The sequence below is a fragment of the Denticeps clupeoides genome, chromosome 9 (assembly GCF_900700375.1).
Source record: "Denticeps clupeoides chromosome 9, fDenClu1.1, whole genome shotgun sequence".
Classification (NCBI taxonomy): Eukaryota; Metazoa; Chordata; class Actinopteri; order Clupeiformes; family Denticipitidae; genus Denticeps; species Denticeps clupeoides.
In genome coordinates this window covers 15,701,348-15,723,014 of record NC_041715.1, presented here as the reverse complement: position 1 = coordinate 15,723,014, position 21,667 = coordinate 15,701,348, and the positions used below count along the sequence as shown (strand labels likewise).

The window sequence follows — 21,667 nt, the reverse complement described above, 5'->3', positions numbered from 1 at the left end:
ACCCTAACCACTCTGAGACGTACTTTAAGAGTTTGAGGTAACGTGAACGTAGGCAGGGTGGTCAGGGGCCAGTTTTGGGATCAGACTAATGTACAATAACTGCATTGCCTGATTAAAATCATTAAAAAATTTAGAAATAAACAAAAACACACACATGCACACAGAACTCCTCACTACACTGAGCACAAGATGGGTGGAGTTCCCTTTCATTTAGTTTTTTCTTTAAACACAGATCCCTCTAAGTGAAAAATGTGCTGCGCTGAGAATACCAGGATTCACCGAATACAGACTGTATGAAGTGAAGTGTTGTTTATCTTGATATGTGGGACATCGTGCTAAACTGTGAACGGGAGAACATGCCCTCTCTGTTGAGACCTGTGTCATAGTGTGGTCAGAAATGTGATAAGGCACAGCAAGTGGAGCTGACACAATGGAACCACGTACAGTAATCGGAGATAAACAAACTGCGCTGTGTAACTGGTATTAGCACTTTCTTCTGGCTACTTGTATACCATCCATCTATTTCATGTAACCTAAGGACATAACATGGATAAAAGGTCCCCTATTATGAAAATATTCCTTTGTGAGATTAATACGAGTTGCTCTAGTCTGTCTGTGGTCCTGCAGTGGTTAGAAATGGTGGTAGGTGTAAAGAGTGCTTTGTTCATTCTTCTTCGCCGTTCAGAGAGCAGCAGCTCAGGCTGTGGGATCTGGAATTTGTCCCCTTATGATGTTATAAGGAGAAAGGTTACCTCCTGTTTTTCATGTTTTGTCTGCCCAGAGAATTTCCCCCGGCTCCCCTAAAGAAGTATGTCCACCAACCGTCATGGCTTCCATGTGTGTGAAGCATTTCAGTTGCTCTGTGATTGGATGTAAAAACGAGCACAAATGTATTATTTTTTTTAAGTTCCGTCATGCGAGACTGAAGAACTATTTTTTTCTGGAAAAATTCTGACATGACTTCCTGTCTGCAGCAAACATTGTGATTGGTGATGATGATGCAATTTCCATGAATGCCTGCTCAATTTCTATAGGCCGCTCTCCTCCCCCGTCCCACCTCTCTCCTCATCATTAGCATTTAAAGCTACAGACTGCGAAACGGCGCGTCCTGGTGAAATCTCATTGTGGGACTGGATTAAAGTGGCTGTAATTCTGCACCAAGGCTGAATTTCGGAATTAGACTTCAGATACAGTATTGGGAGACTGGATTAAAGTGGCTGTAATTCTGCACCAAGGCTGAATTTCGGAATTAGACTTCAGATACAGTATTGGGGGACCAATAAGACTGATCGAAAAGCAAAACATTATTTCATAATTGGGGACCTCTAAATGAACTTTATAATGATATTTACTGACGCTTACCCTTATAAAATATTATCTTGATGTTCTGTTCAGGTATTTAAATGATAATTCATTTAAGACAAGTGATTATGTTAATGCACGTGTTTTAAAAATCTACACTGTCCTTCAGATGCATTGAAACCATTTGTCAAAAAAGCATGGAGTGATGAAGCATGCAAGGCAGTAGTGATGTGAACATTTAAAAAACAAAAAACAAAACCATACACTATACACTGGTGCAATAGGTAAAGTCCTGCATCATGGCTACAGTCTCTCAGGGAACCGGGCAGGTATTTCAGTAACATTCACAGTCCACCCCCAACCCTCGCTGTTGTATGAGTCCCCTTTTAATCTTTGGCTTGAAAAAAATATTAATAATGACTCGGACAAAACATTCTTCATATAAGAGTGAACTGTAAAAGTAAAGTAGCTACCCTAATATTCTGCAGTAGCAGCAGCACGCCAGCAGGTGTCGGTCCAGGGCGGTCTCTGTATTAGGCTAGGTTAAAAAAATCTAGAGCAAGTTGCAAATCAGGCCACGCAGAGCGCAGAGGACCATTTGACCTCTAAACGGCGAGCAAGGGAGCCTGGCTAATTAGATTTAGAGCCTACTCAACAATAACCTCGCATGACCTTCTGTCCGGGAAAACAGCGACTGTTTACAGCGACTTTTACAGTTGTTCTCCCGTAAGTACATTATGGCCGCTGTATCCTGGTTGGTCATTTATTTGTTATTATTTCAAGTACAACCTTTCTCAGTCATTTTGGATGAAACGCAGTGTGCAATGCAGCTGCTTGTTCCAGAAGAGAGCTACAGCTATGATGCAGGTTCTGGTGGATGGGAAGGGGGGTTAATGACCTGCCTACTGAGCACTATAAATAAATCATTAAATTAGACAAATTCAAGTTTGCACACTAACTGAATTTAATTCAAAATTTTAAATAGAAAAAAGAACATCGCTAGAGAAAGAATAAACAAAATGCTAATTATGTGACCGGTCACATAATGCAAAATGCAAATAATGTGAGGGTGAAAGCTGCCGTCTAAACATGCATGCATACTGTAGGTAAGCTAGTCTAAACCTATCACATCTGCCGGAAACAGAGTCCTGCGGAAATGAAGAAGAGTGTTGGAAGCAACTTTTAAGGCAAGGAACATATTCTGAAGCCAACATGGCTTTAGGTAAATCTACAACTTATATCCGAAGCTGTTGCCCTGACTAGACTAACTGACAAGTTACCAGGGGGGGGCGGGGAACCTCGGGGTCGCCGGGTTGGGGGCGGGGTGTTGGGTCGGGCACTGTACTAAACCCAAACGTACTACACGTATGCTCCAGGTGTAGTTCCATTCCAGTTCAAAAATGTCTTGTGCATAGGTAAAGCTTCTTTGTCGGCGGCAACGATGATATGTTGAGCACGAGTGTCCGAATGCTACCACAGCTGAAGGTTCTCCAGTTTGCTGAAGCCGGGTTCTTTGCGAAGCTCCCAGTACGTGTTATTGGACACCCACCTCTCTCTCTGGTTGGCATCCACAACTTTTCTGTAATAATAGAAGGCAGGACAGGCTGTTATTTGAAATGCTGCTTGGGTGGTGACAAGATAAATACACGGCCAACAGGAAGTCTGTGTAAAGTGAGCGGGCTGAGGAGAGCGACTTCCTGTTGCTCTGAGGCGGAATGATTTCACAATATGGGGTTTTCACAATATTTTAGGGCTGCAAATAATGATGAATCAGACAGAGTAAAATCTGTAATTCATGTAACACATCTCCACATTTTAGGCCTTTGTAAGAGGATTATGTTGTGCTTTTTTTCCCACCATGATAGAAACATATGCTCTTTTATTGGAATACAAGAAAAAACACTTCTTAATAATGTATGACAAAAACATGACAAAACATGACAAAAAACACCATCTAAAATAGCAACTATTTAATTAATCTTTTATAATCGATAATATTTTTTAGCTGTCCTTGTAATTATTATTAATAATAATATTATTTCTACAATGAGTGAACAGAGATCTACGGTCTTAGATTCTCACTTAAAGAAACGGGGATGGTGCTTGATGTTGTTCTCCTCAAGCCACTTCCTGCGGCCTCTCTGCAGGTCCTCAATGCGCTGCTTCTCAGCAGCAGCCATCTCCACATTACCTTCCTCCAGGCACCTGGGTGGTGAGAATTATCACCATGACAACAGCAACACTCTCATCACTCTAATGAGATCATAATGGCTAATGATATAGAACAATGGCTGTGTTTCTGCTTCTGCACATCTTTTATTAAATAAAATGCTGAAAATGAAAGTGAAGTGATTGTCACACGTGATACACAGCAGCACAGCACACAGTGAAATTTGTCCTCTGCATTTAACCCATCACCCTGAGTGAGCAGTGGGCAGCCATGACAGGCGCCCAGGGAGCAGTGTGTGGGGACAGTGCTTTCCTCAGTGGCACCTCTGTGGTACCTTGGCAGATCAGGAATCGAACCAGCAACCTTCTGATTACAGGGCAGCTTCCTTAACCACTAGGCCACCACTGCCCCACTAAAGTAGGAATATTGAGTAGGGAAATAACTATATATGAAAACGAAGACTAAAGTAATAAGTAAAAACGTGATTCTGATAAAAACTGCTCCTTAAGTGTATTTCCAGGGCAGGTGACTTAGCAAAATCGTTTTTCCTCCAGGTGGTGGCAGCAGTACACACAGATTTTTTAAAATTCCAAATGCTTTCATACCTGCAGGGGATAATGGCCCGTGAGTATTAAACAGCGGTGGGGAGAACAGTGCAGCGTACCTCTGATCAGGCCGAAAGCGAGCATCAGTAAGAGGCAGAAGGCTCTTCATCTCAGGGCAAAGTTCATTCAGCTCAATGGCAAACCTGGTGAACCCGTAATACAGCTCGTAGTCTGTGGGCATGGAGCCTGATGAGGCAACAAACCAGTCATTAAAGCAAACAGACTGCTACTGTCCATCCTCTGTACACTCAGAAAACTGTCATTACAAGCTTCTTCTTTTTTTTAAACACAAAATTAAATCTTCAAATAAACTGTTACGATAATTTGTTTCTGTAATATCAGCGATTGTTTCCTCACTTAATTTTGGACCTATCCAGAGGGAGGACTCGCAGGACACTCATGTGTCTACCTTCATATTTCAGTGCATGTTTCATCATGTACAATCATATTTATAGGCAGTGTTTAAGGTTTAAGTACTGATTACTTTGTAATAATCAAATTGTTCTTACAGGAATAATTAGACTACTGATTTAATACATACATTAAAATGGAACTAATTGTTAAATAAATTATTAAATAAGTAAAACTCATATGAGCAAGAAATAAAAGGGGAACTGAATCAAACGTCCTTATTTATGAAATTTGAACTGCTGCTGCAGATGCAGGTTGGGTGTAGTTGGGCTCACAGCAACACCGAATACCAACAGGGATCGGTCTGCTTTCCTTAACAGCCCCAGCCAATGGGTTCCTAAGGCTTTTTTCCCCCTTACCTGTTCTCCAGATGCACTTGGCAGAAGGGGGGATGCCACAGTATAGGCCCTCGTGCCACTTCCCAAAAAGGCGGTGAACAACTTTACCCTCCTGGTCCATCACGAAGCCCTGCACTTCGTTCACGTTCGAGCTCCAGTAATTTCCCTGAATCCAAACAGAATAAACTTATATTGTCCTGACAGAAGCATAACAGCACCAGGATTTTTCTTCTTTTTATTGCGTCTTAAAAGCTTTGTGTAAATCCTTGGAACACAAGTGGTGCAACATTATCATATATCCTCCTGCTGCGTCACCCCAGGTCAGGTGTCTGCTCGCTGTGATGCGCTTTATTATTGTGTTGGACTCCTGATCGAAAGTTCAGTTACCAAGATGGGCCGCTGCCAAGGTTCTTAACACCTCAGTGCGACGTGGCTGCAATGTGACGCTGGGTGATAAAACAATTACTATTCGCACACATACTTTATTACAATTACCTCGTTTTGGCATTTCCAGCCATGGGAACATAAAGTTCCATAGCTTTACAGACCAGTTGCATGTGACCTAAATCTGTGGACGTTGTGTGTTTTACGCTGCTCACCTTGATGAACGTGAGCTTGCAGATGCAGGCGCTGCTCTTGGTGTTCCTGATAGTGACCTCCCCGTAGTGCTCGATCCACCTCCTCCCACTGAGGATGTTGTGCACACAGGTAGTGACTTTGTTCCACTCGTAGTGGTCACCATACCTGTCGTGAGAGGAGAGAGGCGCTTATTTGACTAATCACAGACAGGAAGAGAGCTCAAGGGCGCGGCTGCAAAGCAGAGGGCGTTGCACACATCGCATTGCTAAACTGCAAAAGTGAATTTTATCCAGCGGACATGGAGACTGTTTCTGTTCAAGCTTTTACTTCGACACATGTTCACATAAAACATAAAATTACTTAATATAAACTGGGCCAATTCTGTTTCATTTCATTTTTTTGGAGTAAATTGGATGTATTGATGATTTACATTCTGATGAATGTAAATCATCTGATGTACTGATGAAAATGATTTACTGATCAGAGCTCATATTTACCTTGGAAGCATAACATTAACGGTCCCAACCGGTAGGATTTCCATAGACTTCCCCCAGAACTTATTCTTCCATCTGACATCTAAAAAAAACGCACACGACGTAACGTGAAACGGTGACAGCTACTGTTGGGAAAAAAATTCATAAATCCTTCCTCAAAAGTAATACCATCTATCTACAAACGTCAGAACATTTTACACACGGCCATTCGTTCATCGGATCTTATCTACAACTACGGTATCAGAAGATATTCAGACCACATCTATTTTCCACAGCTGGTCTGTGAAAAATACAAAGACTGTGCCTTACCCTGCCAGAAGGTGAAATTTTTGGATTCACAGTGACAAGCGGAGATTGGTGGATGGTGGCTGACCTTTACGAAAAAGAGCAAAGTTCTATGCTCAGTGTACCTATTGAAGACATGTACATATTGCTATATACATTGCTAAATGAAAATCCAAATTAATGACATTGCGCCAAAGCCTTGTGCTGTAGGATACTGAGAAAGAAAGAAATAAAAACTACACTTCGTTCTGGTTACACGACATGTCAATAATCTGTTGATCTGCAGTATTAGATCATGAAATATGTATTTGGCTTTCACAGCACATGTACGAGCGCTGAGCCGCATGATAGACAGTGCTAAAGGGTACGCCCTGGGCGACACCACTGCAGATCCGACCGCTAAGTGCGCAGTGACCTCTCAGAGGAGAAGGCATGCCATAAAAAGAGCGGAAGACAAGACCCTGCTTGTGTTGTGGACAGTCACATCAGAGACACTATCACAGGCCTACCTGTTCAGAGAAGAAGCAAAACCCCTTGTCCTCTCGTATACATTCATACGTCTCTCCAAGTAAAGGGTTGAATGGCTTACTTCCCGCTCTGTAATATGTCGAGGAATATCCTGAGACAGCAAACGCAGCAACAATCACCTAGAGGGAAGAGGGATATCCGCCGAGCATTTACTTATTTATTTCTATCGCAGTCGAAGAACAACAGCATGCATTAAACAGATAAATAGAGACTGGATCAATGAATGTAAAAGGCTTTCGAACGAATCTGAGCCTTTGACTGAAATTAGGCTATTTGGAAGGAAAAGAAGCCGACTTAATGAGGCCAACTGCGGCGCTCGTCTGTGGGCTCTTCGTGCCAAAACCGCACGACTGAGGGTTCCTACATCGCGTGGGCAGATCCATTGCCAAATCTGCACCCGCGTCCTGGTTTTGGGTACAGACTGTGCTTATATCTCAGCATTATTTTGATCTATTTCAGTTCCTCCTATTATTCATATCTGTTATATCATAAAAAAATCCTTTGACTTTTGACCATTAAACAGATGCTGCGAGGTAAAAAGCCCATCAGGGTTGGTGTGACAGGGTACACGGCCACATCCTTCTACCGCCTCAGTGTCACTGCTGTTGATAACGGCCCCACATCTAAGCACCTTTAAAGCGTGTCTATGAGGTATGCAAGTGTGAAGGGTTAAGCGCGGGTAACGTGGGGTACCATGCGCTCGAAGGGGTCGTTGGTGTCGGCCGCCTTGTCCAGCAGCTCGGTGTACTCCAGCTCCTCACACATGTGCTGCAGCGTGTTGAGCGGCTCGTTCAGTTCCACCGGCATGGACACCTTCGACAGGTCCTTCCCTATGTTGTTCCTCAGGATGTTCCACAGGTTGATGTTGGTAGTGTCCGGCGAGGGGGCGGGGAGGCAGGTGCGACGGCCGTTGCGGAAAGTGCCTCCCGTCAAATCCCCATTTGGCACTGGAATTCAGTCGGCAGAGGATCAGTACACAGGCTCACATGGGGTCAGATTTACAAAAGTACATAAAGTCATGACTATGCACCTGTCGCCTTCTTAGTCTGAAATTATTTCAATGAATTCATTATAGGATTTGTATTGTGATACAGTTATATGTTTGCATAAATTACCATTACACCTATAAAACAACCTTTTTTTCTACAGAATTTGTCATGTCATGCCACTTTGTCATTGTGATACACAAACACAGCACACAGTGAACAAAATATGTCCTCTGCATTTAACCCTTGACCCTTAGTGAGTAGTGGGTAGCCACAAAAGGCGTCCCCTTCCTTTCCCCGCTAGGCCACCACTGCCCCACAGAACATATAGAATGGAACAGAATAAATATTTTGAATAACATTTCTGTAATATTCTGTATACTGTTATAAAAAACATATATATATAAATTAGTGGTGGGCCGTTATCGGCGTTAACGTGCTGCGTTAACGTGAGACTCTTATCGGCGCTAAAAAAAATATCGCCGTTAATCTATTCACAATGTTGGGTTGGGAGCTGGGTCTATACTACACAAGCTATTGTGCCGGAGTTAAATGGTTACACTAGATTTATAAGTATATTTCTTCTTTCTTGTGTCTTTTAGTTTATTATTTCCTAAAGACTTTTATTTTGTTTTTGAGACCAAGTTCAGGTCTCTTGGACACATGGCGTGAGCTGTGAGAGCTGCGTGGGGTTTGTGTGCAAAAAGTTATTTCTTTAATTTTAATTCATGTACATATTAGGAATATTTTGCATGTGTGTTATTTTGTTAATATTTTTTTTATGTTCTTTTAATACCGTATATTGTAGAGAGAGGTGCAGAAAGACGCGATGTGTGACGCGATGTGTGACGCGACCTTGCTTTTTGTACAGAATACACTTTGCACAGAAAATATATTGGGTGTCAGCTCATCATTTGTGGTTCAAGAAACGATATCAAAAAGTTACACAACGCAGAAGAAGAACCACTACACTATGATGACTTTCACCTTGATACTTTAGCGCGGATGTATACCTAGCCGAATTGCACCGTAGGGGGCAAGAACGAGTCTTCGAACTGTGAAATTACCACATCAAACGTGACGTGGTAACATGGATGCAGCTATTTAAACAGTTGGTAAACCCAAGTACATCTTATTGAACATCATTTATTTTCATCACCAGCTATCATAGTAGAACAGCTTTCTCAAGCAGTTTGTGATGCATTTTGGAAACAGGAGATGAGCCCCTGGTCTAACGCGCCACCTGGCTTGAGAAACCCGTTCTCAAAGACTTACTTTTAGTCATTATTTGGGTAGCACACATATTCTGAATGCCTTCGGCAGAATTCAAATTAGCCATTTTAATCTAGATTAATGTAGATTAATCTAAAATATAGATGAATCTAGATTAATTTAGATTACAGTGAGATTAATCTAGATTAGTTCCAAGATTACAGTGAGATTAATCTAGATTAAGAAAATTAATCTATGCCCACCTCTAATATATATATATATATATATATATATATATATATATATATATATATATATATATATTTTTTTTTTTTTTTTTTTTTTTTTTTTTTTTTTAGGGTATATTGTTGAGTTTGAACAGCGACTGTTCGTGAAAATTCATTTTTTGGGATTTTTTGCATTTGCTGTTACACACAGTTACGCCCCAGAGCAAGACTCAGCTAATGGAAGAGGTGGAGACAGAGAGGGCTGTAATTATGAAAGTGCAAGTCGGGGTGGGCACCATCCGAGTAGAGGTAGAGGAGGCGATCACACAGGGTCCCTCCACCCTCCCCCGACCATCCCCACTCACTCCATCACATTAGTCTCCCACTCTAATGGAACACCGGGACAAAGACAGAGAGGGCGCCTACTTTGTCTGGAAACGATATCCGTGACGCTGGCATTGTCCTCCGAAATGTTATCGCTCACATCGCTGACGTATGACTCATCGTCCGATGCCTGAGGAAGACAGACAAGAGACAGCGGCCTGAGTCTGGAGCTCTCAATCCAGAATCCAGAATCCCGGCCACGAGAGTGCAGGAAGCAGGCAGCGGCTGGCTTTCTTTCTTCCATGGATTCTGCTGCAGTCACTGTGCTGCACGTTTTATGGATAAAGAATACTAGAAAATAACTGAAACAAAAAAGGAATAATATAATATATATATGAAAACTGAGTGGAGTAATTGTTCAAGCATGACGTGGACAGTGCCACTGATCCCCTTCATAATGATATCTTCCAAGATGATAACACACTGTTTAAATGAAATAAATAATATGTAAGACCTTCAGTTGCCAGATATCCACCCAAAACACACACCTATGGTAGATTTGGGTCTCCAAACACCAACTGAGGGAATACACTTAGGAACAATAGCCAAGTACAGTAAGACAGACTGGAGAAAATGAGCCGAGGCACATTGATGGTCTCGTTATTAATAATTTTTCAATTATTAAGTTACCTGCCTATACTGCCTATGTATTCGCTGAACCATCAGCACCTGCAAGTGTTCTTTTATTAGTGCTCACATGCCACTTTATTATCTTAATGGCAGTGCTTAGTGTGTGGCCTCTCAGTAGCATCTAGTGTAGAATTTCACAGAACAACATTAAGACCATCTCAGCACATCATGTGACTTAGGTGCATTAAAAACAGAACGGAAGCCAGCGAAGCAATTGGGCTTTGTGTTGCACTGTAACGGTGGATTCTGTGAATGTACTCAGATGTCGAGGTGTATAGAGGACAACACCTGGGGCAGAAATGGGATTTTATTGTTCTAAACGCAGGCTCAGCAGGAGAGGAGACAACACAGAAAAAAAAACACCACTGGAGGGAAAACAACAGGGCGACGGGTCCTCTCGATGACATATCGCTACAAGGAGAGGCAGGCTGTGATGGGGGTGTATTGTTGTTCCTCCTTAACGTCTCGCTAGGCTCTAACTAACGGGACCCAGGATTTATTGAGCTCCATTAGGAGATCCAGCAGACCTTCCATGCTGGTTCCTGCGGCCTCCCTCTTGCCTCATCTTCCTTCTCCGCCTCCCACATTTTTACTTGTCCTCACCTCATTCTCAGATGAGCTCGCTGACAGCAGCACTTCCTGTGCGTCAAAGAACTCGGACACCGACTCGGACATGGAGAGGCGGCTCTCGTTGGAGGCCTGCTGCGTGAGGGGGATTCCCACGTGGATCTGCTCGTGCTGGGAAGAGAAAGAAAGACACGGCGTGGCCGGGTTTGATGATAATGAGGTGTCGTCTCCCTGCTCTGCTGCCAGTAACCTGCCGGGTTTCCCACTGCCCTGGATCTAGAAGACATTTCAGCAGCAGTTTAATCTCTTCCCCCTGCATCCCGGGACCATCCCTCGATGTCAAGCTTTTGAATTGCGTCTCGAGTTTCACCGTCTGGGATGACTGTTGTGGTAAGCACAGATCACTGAATGTACATTCATGCCTGCGCAGAATGCAGATCCTGAATAAAGAGAGTAGCTCTCGCTTTCTGTGGTGATTGATGTGCATGATTGTAAGAGCTAAAACTGCTGTCTACAGAGGAACAGAAACCAATGATGTCAGTGGACCTGGTTTTTGCCTTCATGTTCATCCCCTGCCCCAGTTCCACGCCCTCGGCCACTCTGGTGAATGTTTACTACATCTATTTAAAATACTTTCACATTCTTAGAGAAAAAGAGACGAATAAATTGCGGTCTTACATTGAGTAACGTTCTGAGAATGACCAAGATAGAAACAAACTGGAAGGTTTAACCATCTTTCAACATTTCAACATACAGCTTACAAATAAAACTCATCACCACTAAACAATATTCTATTCATTTTTTATTTTATTATAAAAAATGTTTATTATTAAAAATATATAGGATGAACAGTACTACAATCATGTCTGATGAGGGCTCAGGCAAATGTGAACACCCCCAGTGTTGTGTCTGCAGAAACGTAACACCAAGACAAATGAGCGGAGCTGTCGGATCGGATGCAATCACCTCGTCGGGGCTTTGGATGATGTTCACACTGACCACTTGCTCAGACAGTACCGACTCAGAGTGGATGCGATTCAGACGGGTACGAAGCTCAGCATTCTGGGACAGGGCCTGTATTCACAAAATTACAACAAAACATCAGGTTTTCCGCTTAAGACCCATGGGATGAAATGCAGTAAGAATGTGAAAGTGGTTCGAAAGATAGTAATACCAGAAGAGTGCAATATGTGTGTGTATTTGTCTATATAAATATTGTCTAGACATCAGGGTGACTGGAAAAACCCGCCATAAGAATCATGAAATCTAGACACAACAGCACTTGGCGACACTGGTGCAATGATTCATACTCTTCATTCTGCCATTCTTTTGGCTCACTGTTGGTCTTTTACATGCTCAGATTCCACATGAATCCAATCACCATACATAATAATACACTACTAGATGACTTCCATACACCAAAAGCTACACCATGCTTTGGGCAGAATCAGTCACCAATTGACTCAAACTAATTTTCAATGAACTGTTTAATGAATTGTGAAATCATGTTGAGAGTGTTTTAGATAAAAAGGTGCAGTCTGTCAAATATCGGCATTTTAGAGGAAAACAAAAGAAGAAGAAGAAGAAATATACTGTCATACATGTATGGGCTGTGAGCCTCCACTGACAAAAAGTACTTAAAAAAATAAACCTACTTTCCTAAAGATTCTGTTAAGTGTTTGACCACTTCAGCTCCATCTATGACGCTCTTATTATTATCCTACAGTCTCCCTCTGTACTCTCTGCACATTAAAAGCAGAGTTAATCTTATTTCCAATTACACTGCCCGAGATAATGCAAGTTAATTAACCAGCTCTCCTCTCCTCTCCCATCTCAAACGATACATTATGTAGTGGCTATAAACCCCATAAATGCTGTATCACATACTGATGTAATAATACAGGTCTCCTTACGAACCATCCAGAATAATCCAGCAAATTCATTGGAACAGTCGTTTGCAGTTTAACACTAACCTATTTTCCTATTTGCGTAATGATTATGTACTTTCAACTCCTCATTATGGTGCAAATGTTGCAGAGGTGTGTAGTCCAGGTTTAGAAAATCTAATTTTGATTTGATATGAACCTTTTGACTGAACAACTGAGTTAACCTTTCAGGTGGTGAGGTTTTTTACTTCCTAAAAAATAAACTAGGCTCCATGATTGGTCACATACAAATATAACTATATAACTATATATATAAAATAACAACAACCCACGCCCTGGTGGTTTCACTCACCTGTGATAAAGACTTTCGAAGGGTAATGACCTGTGCTGACTGGCCGGCCTGCTCTTGGTCAGATAAGACCTGCTTGATTTTCTCCTTCTCAATGGCTACGGTGTTGAAGGCAGACTTCAAGAGGGCGTGGACTGAAATAGAAATAAATCGTCTTGGTTCCAGATAACACCCAACACATACATTTCACTGTTGGTACATTCTCTTACAGTTCCATAAACAAGTTTCTTTTCTGAAAAGGAAAGAAATATCATATGACTGTATTTACCTTTTAACTTACTTGACGTAACAAACCAAAATAGCTCCAGAACTCCAGAAGCTTACTAACACAAAGTGCTAATGACCTAGCTAAAAGTAATTTATTTAACTGCAGCATTAGGCAACAAAATGTATGCCAGAATCAGGCAAAAGAACAAATAACCAGAACAAAGGGTGGAAATCACAAAGAATCCTGTGACATGCCAAAATGGGGCCATATAACAGGGCCATTCTTTATGATCTTATCATAATATTCAAATTGATGAGAAGGAAAATCTTATAATTAATAAAGCAACCTTAAATAAAGTTGTATTTTGTACAGTGACAATTTTAACATCACTGCTGAAAATTGCCTTAATTTTCCTGCTATAAAATTCATCAATCACAGATTTCAATGTCTATACATCAACACAGGATCAATCGAACTACAGAATTTAGGCCTACTTCTTACCTTTCTGGGCAATGGCGCAGAAGTCTTCCTGGAGTTTGATATAATCGGCGGGACACTCAATGGTGTCAGTGAGGCGAGGGACAGGAGTCTGGTAGTCTGCTAATTCAGCGCACAGGTTCGGATTAGATGCGTGCAGCCGGACTGGGGACATGCTTGCGCTGTGAGGGACCTGAAGGGAGGCAAGATGGCAGTGCCATCAATGCAAGAGCAGTGCATGCAGGGATACGGTGGACCACGGCCAACAGAGACACCGGTACGTAAGCATGCAAGCCCAAACGCTGCCCTTTGTCTGCTCAAGATCTGATTAAGCCGAAGGTCGACGCAACAAGATGACATTAACCATTGTACACAACCTGGTGGAGAAGAGGCTCGTTCTTACTGGCTAAAACCAACAATTAAATTCAAATCAGCAAAAAACAACTTTTACCGGCTCTGATGAATAAATCCCGCCTCCAGCAGAAGGTGCACAATGAGAAAAGCCACTAATGGCAGTTTGGGCCCATCTAGGTCTTTTGGGTGTCATCTTGCTGAGTTGACCTGTGGTATTACAACATGGCTGCCACACAAACCACACCGACGGAGAGAGAGAGAGAGAGAGAGAGAGAGAGAGAGAGACACATAGGTGGGCAATGGAACCAAAACGATTCCACCACACAACCATGCTCATGACCGTAAAGGGTGAAGAGGGCACTCAGAGGCACTGCCTCGAAGCAGACAGAGACTCACATTCACTTTGGATACTTTCAGAGCCAATCGGTTTTCTACTCGCCGTAAAGCAGTGAGTCGCTACAGGTACTGCCTTGCTGCTATGATACATGTAAAAGAGGAGACTGTTTTCTTGTGAAAGCCTGTTTAGACTATTGGCCGTGAGTAGAGCAGAGACTCAGAGTGAATGTTATAGTGTGTTAGGTGGACCAGAGTGTCCGGATGTGGACGGTGCTTACTTTAGCCCTTCTTGATTGAGATAATGAGTGTACCTGTGGGTGGGCATGAGAACCAAACAGAACAGATTTACTGTTCCAGAGAAACGATTTTTCAATGAGAAAAATAACTATGACTGAAAATGGAACATGCACACCAAACACAAAAACTGAAATAATCAAATATACACAGTCATGCCAAACACACACAAAATCCAAAATAAACAGATAGCAGATAGGCCATAAATGCGAGGTGTTAAAATACATAGAAATCCCTCTAGAAGAGTCTAGCTAAAAATACTACATTTCACTCATTCTTAATGGACTTCCAAGGATGAATAATGCTCCGGTCTCCCTCCACACCGGTGACTCATATTAATGGTCCCCGTGAGGCCTGGAGAGGAGTTCATATCTTTCTCAGCAGCACTGTACACTGGAGGGGCTTTTTTTTACTGTTAAAGGACCCATTTATGAAAATGCGAGGATCTGGCCTCATGGCGGCAAACCTCAATGCTGTGAAACAGCTAATGTTTGGCCGATAAACTTTGAGAAAAAAAAAAAACGAGATCCATGTTTTTAACCACGTGATGAACATGAGACCATGCTGTCAGACCATTCATTGCAATAACAAAAGAACACTGACACACAGAAAACCTTTTTTTTGTGGCCTATACATCACTGCTGAAAATCGTGTTCACATGCATCTTCAAATATTGAATAATTGAGACATTTTCAATGAAAGACAATCAATAGAGGGCAAAACCAAACCCTAGCAATTACACCTCCCTTCCTGATGGTTGACCTTGGTCTCGCTCTATCCTACACCAATGAAACGCTGCCAAAGACCCATCTGAGACAACTGCTATCCAGTAAGAAAGAAGAAAAGTACCTGCAGTTGCATTTTTGCATCTTTGCTGACACTTTTTGTTCTCCATCTTCTGCTCACACGCTTGTCTTTCTTTGATAAATCTACACAATTGGTCTATGTTACAGACATGGATAAGAATAATGAAGAGGGGGTTAATAAGAAGACATAAAGAAGTCATGACAGTAAAGAACTGCAAGTAAAACATTAGCAATGGGAAAAAAGAACATCATATACAATGAAATATGAGTTTTGTCTATGCAGTGATGTAATGGTGAATTTGCTGAAACATAACGATGAAATGCAAAATGGTGAACTTGCAAGATAAATGGAGTGGTTGCATGATTGTGATAAAGTAACATTTGCAATAAAAGTTAATATGATGCTCATAAGACAAAGAAAACAGAAGTACAATAGGTGACTTATTTTGTTCCTTTCGCACCCCCCAGAGAGTCATGTGGGTGTAGGCCTGTGAAACGGAGTGGGCCTTATGCGATTTGGCCATGAGGGCCTGAGTCACCCTCCTCCATCATGTCTGTGCAACTGTGACCTCAGGACACACCAGATATCCGCTTACAAAAAAACGTCCCTCGGCCAGGCTGCAGCCAGAGGAAGCCCTGCCTGTGGCAGCAGGAGGGGGGGGGGCATACCTGCATGTCGGTGAAGTTGGGTGCGGACTGGGTCCTCTGCAGGACCTCCAGACTCTGCAACAGCCTGCTGAGCTCCATCAGGCTGGACTGGCAGTGAGCAAGTTCTGGGAGAAAAAAATGAAAGACACTTGGTAATTGGCCATGAGGGACAAAATATATTTGACATTTTCAGCCCTTTACCTCATTAAAAAAGTTTCATTGGTCATTTTTACAACACCCACGACAGCTACAGCTTTGAGAAATTTAAATATTAGTGCAGGTTTTAGTAAAGTAAAGTTTAAAAGAGCTGACAGATTTTAAGACAGATTTCATTTCCAAGCTAACAAGAAGTAGAACAGCTATAAAAGAAAACTGGAATGCTTGAATTCTGCACAAAATTTATTCACAAAACTGGAACAGTTCACTTTTTGTGTTGTTTGCTATTATATACAGGAAGTGCAGAATTATTAGGCAAGTTGTATTTTTGAGGAATTGTATTTTTGAGGAATCAACAACCATGTTCTCAATGAACCCAAAAAACTCATTAATATCAAAGCTAAATGTTTTTGGAAGTAGTTTTTAGTTTGTTTTTATTTTTAGCTATTTTAGGGGGATATCTGTGTGTGCAGGTGACTTTTACTGTGCCTAATTATTAGGCAACTTAACAAAAAACAAATATATACCCATTTCTATGATTTATTTTTACCAGTGAAACCAATATAACATCTCCACATTCACAAATATACATTTCTGACATTCAAAAACAAAACAAAAACAAATCAGCGACCAATATAGCCACCTTTCTTTGCAAGGACACTCAAAAGCCTGCCATCCATGGATTCTGTCAGTGTTTTGATCTGCTCACCATCAACATTGCGTGCAGCAGCAACCACAGCCTCCCAGACACTGTTCAGAGAGGTGTACTGTTTTCCCTCCTTGTAAATCTCACATTTGATGATGGACCACAGGTTCTCAATGGGGTTCAGATCAGGTGAACAAGGAGGCCATGTCATTAGTTTTTCTTCTTTTATACCCTTTCTTGCCAGCCACGCTGTGGAGTACTTGGACGCGTGTGATGGAGCATTGTCCTGTATGAAAATCATGTTTTTCTTGAAGGATGCAGACTTCTTCCTGTACCACTGTCTTCCAGAAACTGCCAGTAGGACTGGGAGTTGAGCTTGACTCCATCCTCAACCCGAAAAGGCCCCACAAGCTCATCTTGATGATACCAGCCCAAACCAATACTCCACCTCCACCTTGCTGGCGTCTGAGTTGGACTGGAGCTCTCTGCCCTTTACCAATCCAGCCACGGGCCCATCCTCACTCTCATTTCATCAGTCCATAAAACCTTAGAAAAATCAGTCTTGAGATATTTCTTGGCCCAGTCTTGACGTTTCAGCTTGTGTGTCTTGTTCAGTGGTGGTCGTCTTTCAGCCTTTCTTACCTTGGCCATGTCTCTGAGTATTGCACACCTTGTGCTTTTGGGCACTCCAATGATGTTGCAGCTCTGAAATATGGCCAAACTGGTGGCAAGTGGCATCTTGGCAGCTGCACGCTTGACTTTTCTCAGTTCATGGCCAGTTATTTTGCGCCTTGTTTTTTTTCCACACGCTTCTTGCGACCCTGTTGACTATTTTGAATGAAACGCTTGATTGTTCGATGATCGCGCTTCAGAAGCTTTGCAATTTTAAGAGTGCTGCATCCCTCTGCAAGATATCTCACTATTTTTGACTTTTCTGAGCCTGTCAAGTCCTTCTTTTGACCCATTTTGCCAAAGGAAAGGAAGTTGCCTAATAATTATGCACACCTGATATAGGGTGTTGATGTCATTAGACCACACCCCTTCTCATTACTTAATTGGTAGTAGGCTTTCGAGCCTATACAGCTTGGAGTAAGACAACATGCATGAAGAGGATGATGTGGACAAAATACTAATTTGCCTAATAATTCTGCACTCCCTGTATGAAAGTGAAGTGATTGTCATTGTCAAGCACAGCACATGGTGACACAACGAAATATGTCCTCTGCATTTAACCATCACCATTGGTGATAGGTGGCAGGGAGCATTGTGTGGGGACGGTACTTTACTCAGTGACAGATCATCTGTCAGAAGTGGGATTCAAACCCACGTCTCCAGGAGAGACTGCGAACTGAACGCAGTGCCTTAGACCGCTCTGCCATCCTATATATGGTGTAATGTCAAGATAATAAATGCACATTAGAATTTGAATGACATTTGAAGGCATTAAATTGAGATGTTTTTACATTTTTTTTATTTTAAGATGAAAATGAATGATGTTGCTGGTTTTCTTGTTGCTGTGCCCAGGACTTCATTTTCTCAAGCACTTACTGTTTCCAGACAATGAAAAAACTATTCTTGCACTTCTGCATTCCCTCCCTGTGAATGTCAGGTTTCTATTTATTTTACAAAGCCCGTCCCCTCCCTGATTCTGGTTGGTCAGTCATGTTGAAAAGCGTTGTAAATTGGAACTGAATGTCAGTAGACTCTGCGGGCCTTAAGGCCTAAACTGGTTCCATCTTGTCTTAGATCTTATAAACTGCTCTAAGTTACGAGTACAAACACACTGTATAGTGGGTGCAGTTGTTACCCAACCAGGAAGGGGCGGGGTTTATCTCACCCTCTGCACACTTGTCCATTTCCTCAGACTCCTGCAGCCACGCGGCCACCTTGCTCTGGCCGTTACTGTAGGAGGGCGGCAGGCTGCTGCTGCACACGGCTGGCTGCCAGGGCAAACTGCTGGGCTTCGTCTGAGAGACACAGAGAGATAGTGAGAGAGACAAGGAGAGACAAAGAGCAACAGAGAGAGGTTGGTGTGCTGCTGTCAATCATTTAGCAGCAAATTCCCCCCTTTAGCTCCACAAAACAATCTCATTATCACGCAGTCAAACTGTGGCGAGGTTGCCGTGATGCAATTACCGCCACCAGATCAGGCCCACATGGTGGATGTGAGTCTTAATTGTCTATTGAATATTTACTCCTGTCTGAAAAGAGTCCTCTTGGACAATCTAGGCAATGGGTTCTTCCAGTTAATGCTGCAGACAAGTCGTTATGATCTCATTATGGGCATGAAGAAGAGCCCTCTCAGGGGGAGCGGCTGCTGGGCACACAAAGTATTTCTTCCTCTGCAATATTCTTCAGGAAACTGGTCGTTTGAACTGGGCCAGCTCTGCAGCACCTACAAGCACAGTTTCAGGCTGCCACAGACAGAGTGACAACAGCCACCTTCACATACGTAGTCACAAAAGCTGCCTGAAAAACTGTGACAATAGAGTTGAAATACAAAATGGTGAAATCAGTCGGTTCTTCCCTGCACAGGCCTCTGTTTTGAGATAAATCTATTTAGTGGATTATAGTCTTTGTAAAATTTTGCCTCCATGCATAGTTGAGCTATGTCTATAGTTTGACCAGAGTGTTTAATCGCACTCCGTGTGTGGGACGGGAATCGATTTAGTGACTGATGTAGGCTTTTTAAGCTTGTTAATACTGCACTTTTTCTAGTATGTCAAAGACCAAAACATCAGACAAATACATTTAGCTGGCGGTAAACTGGCACCATGTTGAGTGTTGAATTGGACAGCTTTCTGGGTCTGTACGTTGTGCACAATCTGTACTCCTATTTTGTGAATGAGGTTCATATTGTTCCATGTGAGTTTGGCTTTGCAGACATCATGCTGCTCCCAGAAAAGGCTCAAGGCCCAGAGAAGGAACTGTATCTTAATTTAGATGGACTAACATGAACATTCCATCTAGAATGCAGCATTATCATTGCCATGATGTTTAAATTCCCTTTATTTCCCACTGATGTTTGAAATTCTGTTTCATTTTCTTTTTACTTATACTTCAGTTTACTATTAATAGTTTAAGTTCAAATCAGTCATTTAATCTCAGAACACTTGACTGAATATTTATGTTTTTAGATTTCTTTAAGTTCCAGTTATGTTACATGTTTGTATTTTCTTACACTTGATATTGGTTTTTACAGCCTTGTAAGAAATAGTTTCTTCCAATTTCAGATTTAATTAACAAGAACCGCCCACCTTGGCTTCATGTTGTGGTGCAGGCGTTGCTTGGGGCGAGTCCATGTTGGAGGTGGGTGGGAATGTCCGGAGGCTGGCGTCACGGGGCGAGCGCACAATCTCATTCTGACGGTACAGGCGGTGGTGACGGAGCTTAGACACCCAGGCATCGAAGACATCCTGAGACTTCACCTGCACAGAGGTGATGTTTTTTTACGTTTCTTTTTAACCTCTGGCTGTTCACGTGCATGTGTTTTCCACCCCACCCCTCCTACCTTCAGATGGTAGATGTGCTCCTCCGTGTCCAGGTCGATCCGGCGCGCTCTCTTCTTAATGGACATTACTGACAGGCCCACATCAATACTACCATGAAGCTTGCCTTTCTGAATCTATGAAAAACGTGGTGTCAGTCCAGAACATGAACACAAAGGGCCTGAATGTGTCTGAATCAATCTATAGGCAGGAACCTTCAGACTATAAATAGAATGGAGATGGCTGTCTATGTACTTTTAGAGGCCATCCTGAATTACGCTCATCCTTTAATGCTTGAGGAACATTCGTAGGAATGATGTGTGGTGGTAATTACACCTGACAACTTACTACCAGACCAGCAATTCACTGCAAACTAATCCATCTTCGCTAGGAGATCCATATCTGTACGTCTTGTTGGACGATTACTGTAGACCTTCAGCCTAACTGGTGATGCAATGAGTGTTGTGGCCCTTGAAGTGTTTCTGGTGCACCATGATGCAGAGATGGGGACTCGAGTCGCACTTAAGTCACACAAACAATGACTTCAGACTTGACTTTAGACTTGTCCTTAACGACTCTGACGTAACTGTTGTGACGTGTGTCATAACTCATAAACAATGTCCATTTAGTGTAATTATTTATGTAACTGAGCAAAAGGCACAGGCAAAAAACAAACAAATATTCAGACTGCCAACGCCCACTCTCATGAGAGCACATTGGACATCCCAGAGGGGATGAATGACATTATATCAGTTTTTCCAACGTGCTGCACAGTGTTCTGGGAAAGTCGCAGGCTGATTGATATTCCATCCCTGAGATATGTGCAATGTCGAAGCCATTTTAAACATTTTACACACACACACACACACACACACACACACACACACACACACACACACACACACACACACACACACACACACACACATATATATATATATATATATAAACACAAACACACACATAACATTAGAACAAAGCAATAATAACAAAACTAAAGTACTTGTCTTTATCATGCATCTCAGTTATGTGACTATTATTCCCACTTTTGGTGATGGTGTCTGAAACATTTTTGCCCTTTTGTTTTTCATTCTCCAAAACATTTCTAATTCCAGTGTATATAGACGTGTACTTACATCAATGGGTGATTTGGAGTACTTCAGAATCCCATTGTCGAGAACAAAAAAGCGCTGCAGAAACAAGCAACAACAATCTCAAATGAGCACACAAACACTAAAGTCATTAGGGGGCAACATAATGACTACAAATTAAGTAAGAGAACTTGTAATTAAAGTTACACT

General features: G+C 42.1%; 1 protein-coding gene across 5 annotated transcripts in view; it reads right to left on the bottom strand.

Moving 5' to 3' along the window:
* Window positions 1-1,198: 1,198 nt before the first annotated feature.
* Window positions 1,199-21,667, bottom strand: part of osbpl6 (oxysterol binding protein-like 6) — a 39,774-nt gene continuing 19,305 nt past the window's right edge. For 3 of the 5 annotated variants that reach the window (XM_028990610.1, XM_028990609.1, XM_028990614.1), the window contains 21 exons: window positions 21,503-21,556; window positions 20,390-20,503; window positions 20,136-20,306; window positions 18,716-18,845; window positions 16,098-16,201; window positions 15,472-15,564; window positions 14,607-14,639; window positions 13,663-13,831; window positions 12,957-13,087; window positions 11,685-11,792; window positions 10,755-10,889; window positions 9,564-9,651; window positions 7,406-7,659; window positions 6,694-6,831; window positions 6,209-6,272; window positions 5,903-5,981; window positions 5,426-5,570; window positions 4,848-4,992; window positions 4,137-4,263; window positions 3,385-3,507; window positions 1,199-2,881 (listed from right to left, as the gene is read on the bottom strand). In XM_028990610.1, coding sequence (XP_028846443.1) covers window positions 2,773-2,881; window positions 3,385-3,507; window positions 4,137-4,263; window positions 4,848-4,992; window positions 5,426-5,570; window positions 5,903-5,981; window positions 6,209-6,272; window positions 6,694-6,831; window positions 7,406-7,659; window positions 9,564-9,651; window positions 10,755-10,889; window positions 11,685-11,792; window positions 12,957-13,087; window positions 13,663-13,831; window positions 14,607-14,639; window positions 15,472-15,564; window positions 16,098-16,201; window positions 18,716-18,845; window positions 20,136-20,306; window positions 20,390-20,503; window positions 21,503-21,556 — 2,514 coding nt within the window. In that variant the 3' untranslated portion in view covers window positions 1,199-2,772. The remainder of the gene's footprint in view (window positions 2,882-3,384; window positions 3,508-4,136; window positions 4,264-4,847; window positions 4,993-5,425; window positions 5,571-5,902; window positions 5,982-6,208; window positions 6,273-6,693; window positions 6,832-7,405; window positions 7,660-9,563; window positions 9,652-10,754; window positions 10,890-11,684; window positions 11,793-12,956; window positions 13,088-13,662; window positions 13,832-14,606; window positions 14,640-15,471; window positions 15,565-16,097; window positions 16,202-18,715; window positions 18,846-20,135; window positions 20,307-20,389; window positions 20,504-21,502; window positions 21,557-21,667) is intronic. The other 2 variants (XM_028990611.1, XM_028990612.1) reach the window with 2 other exon arrangements.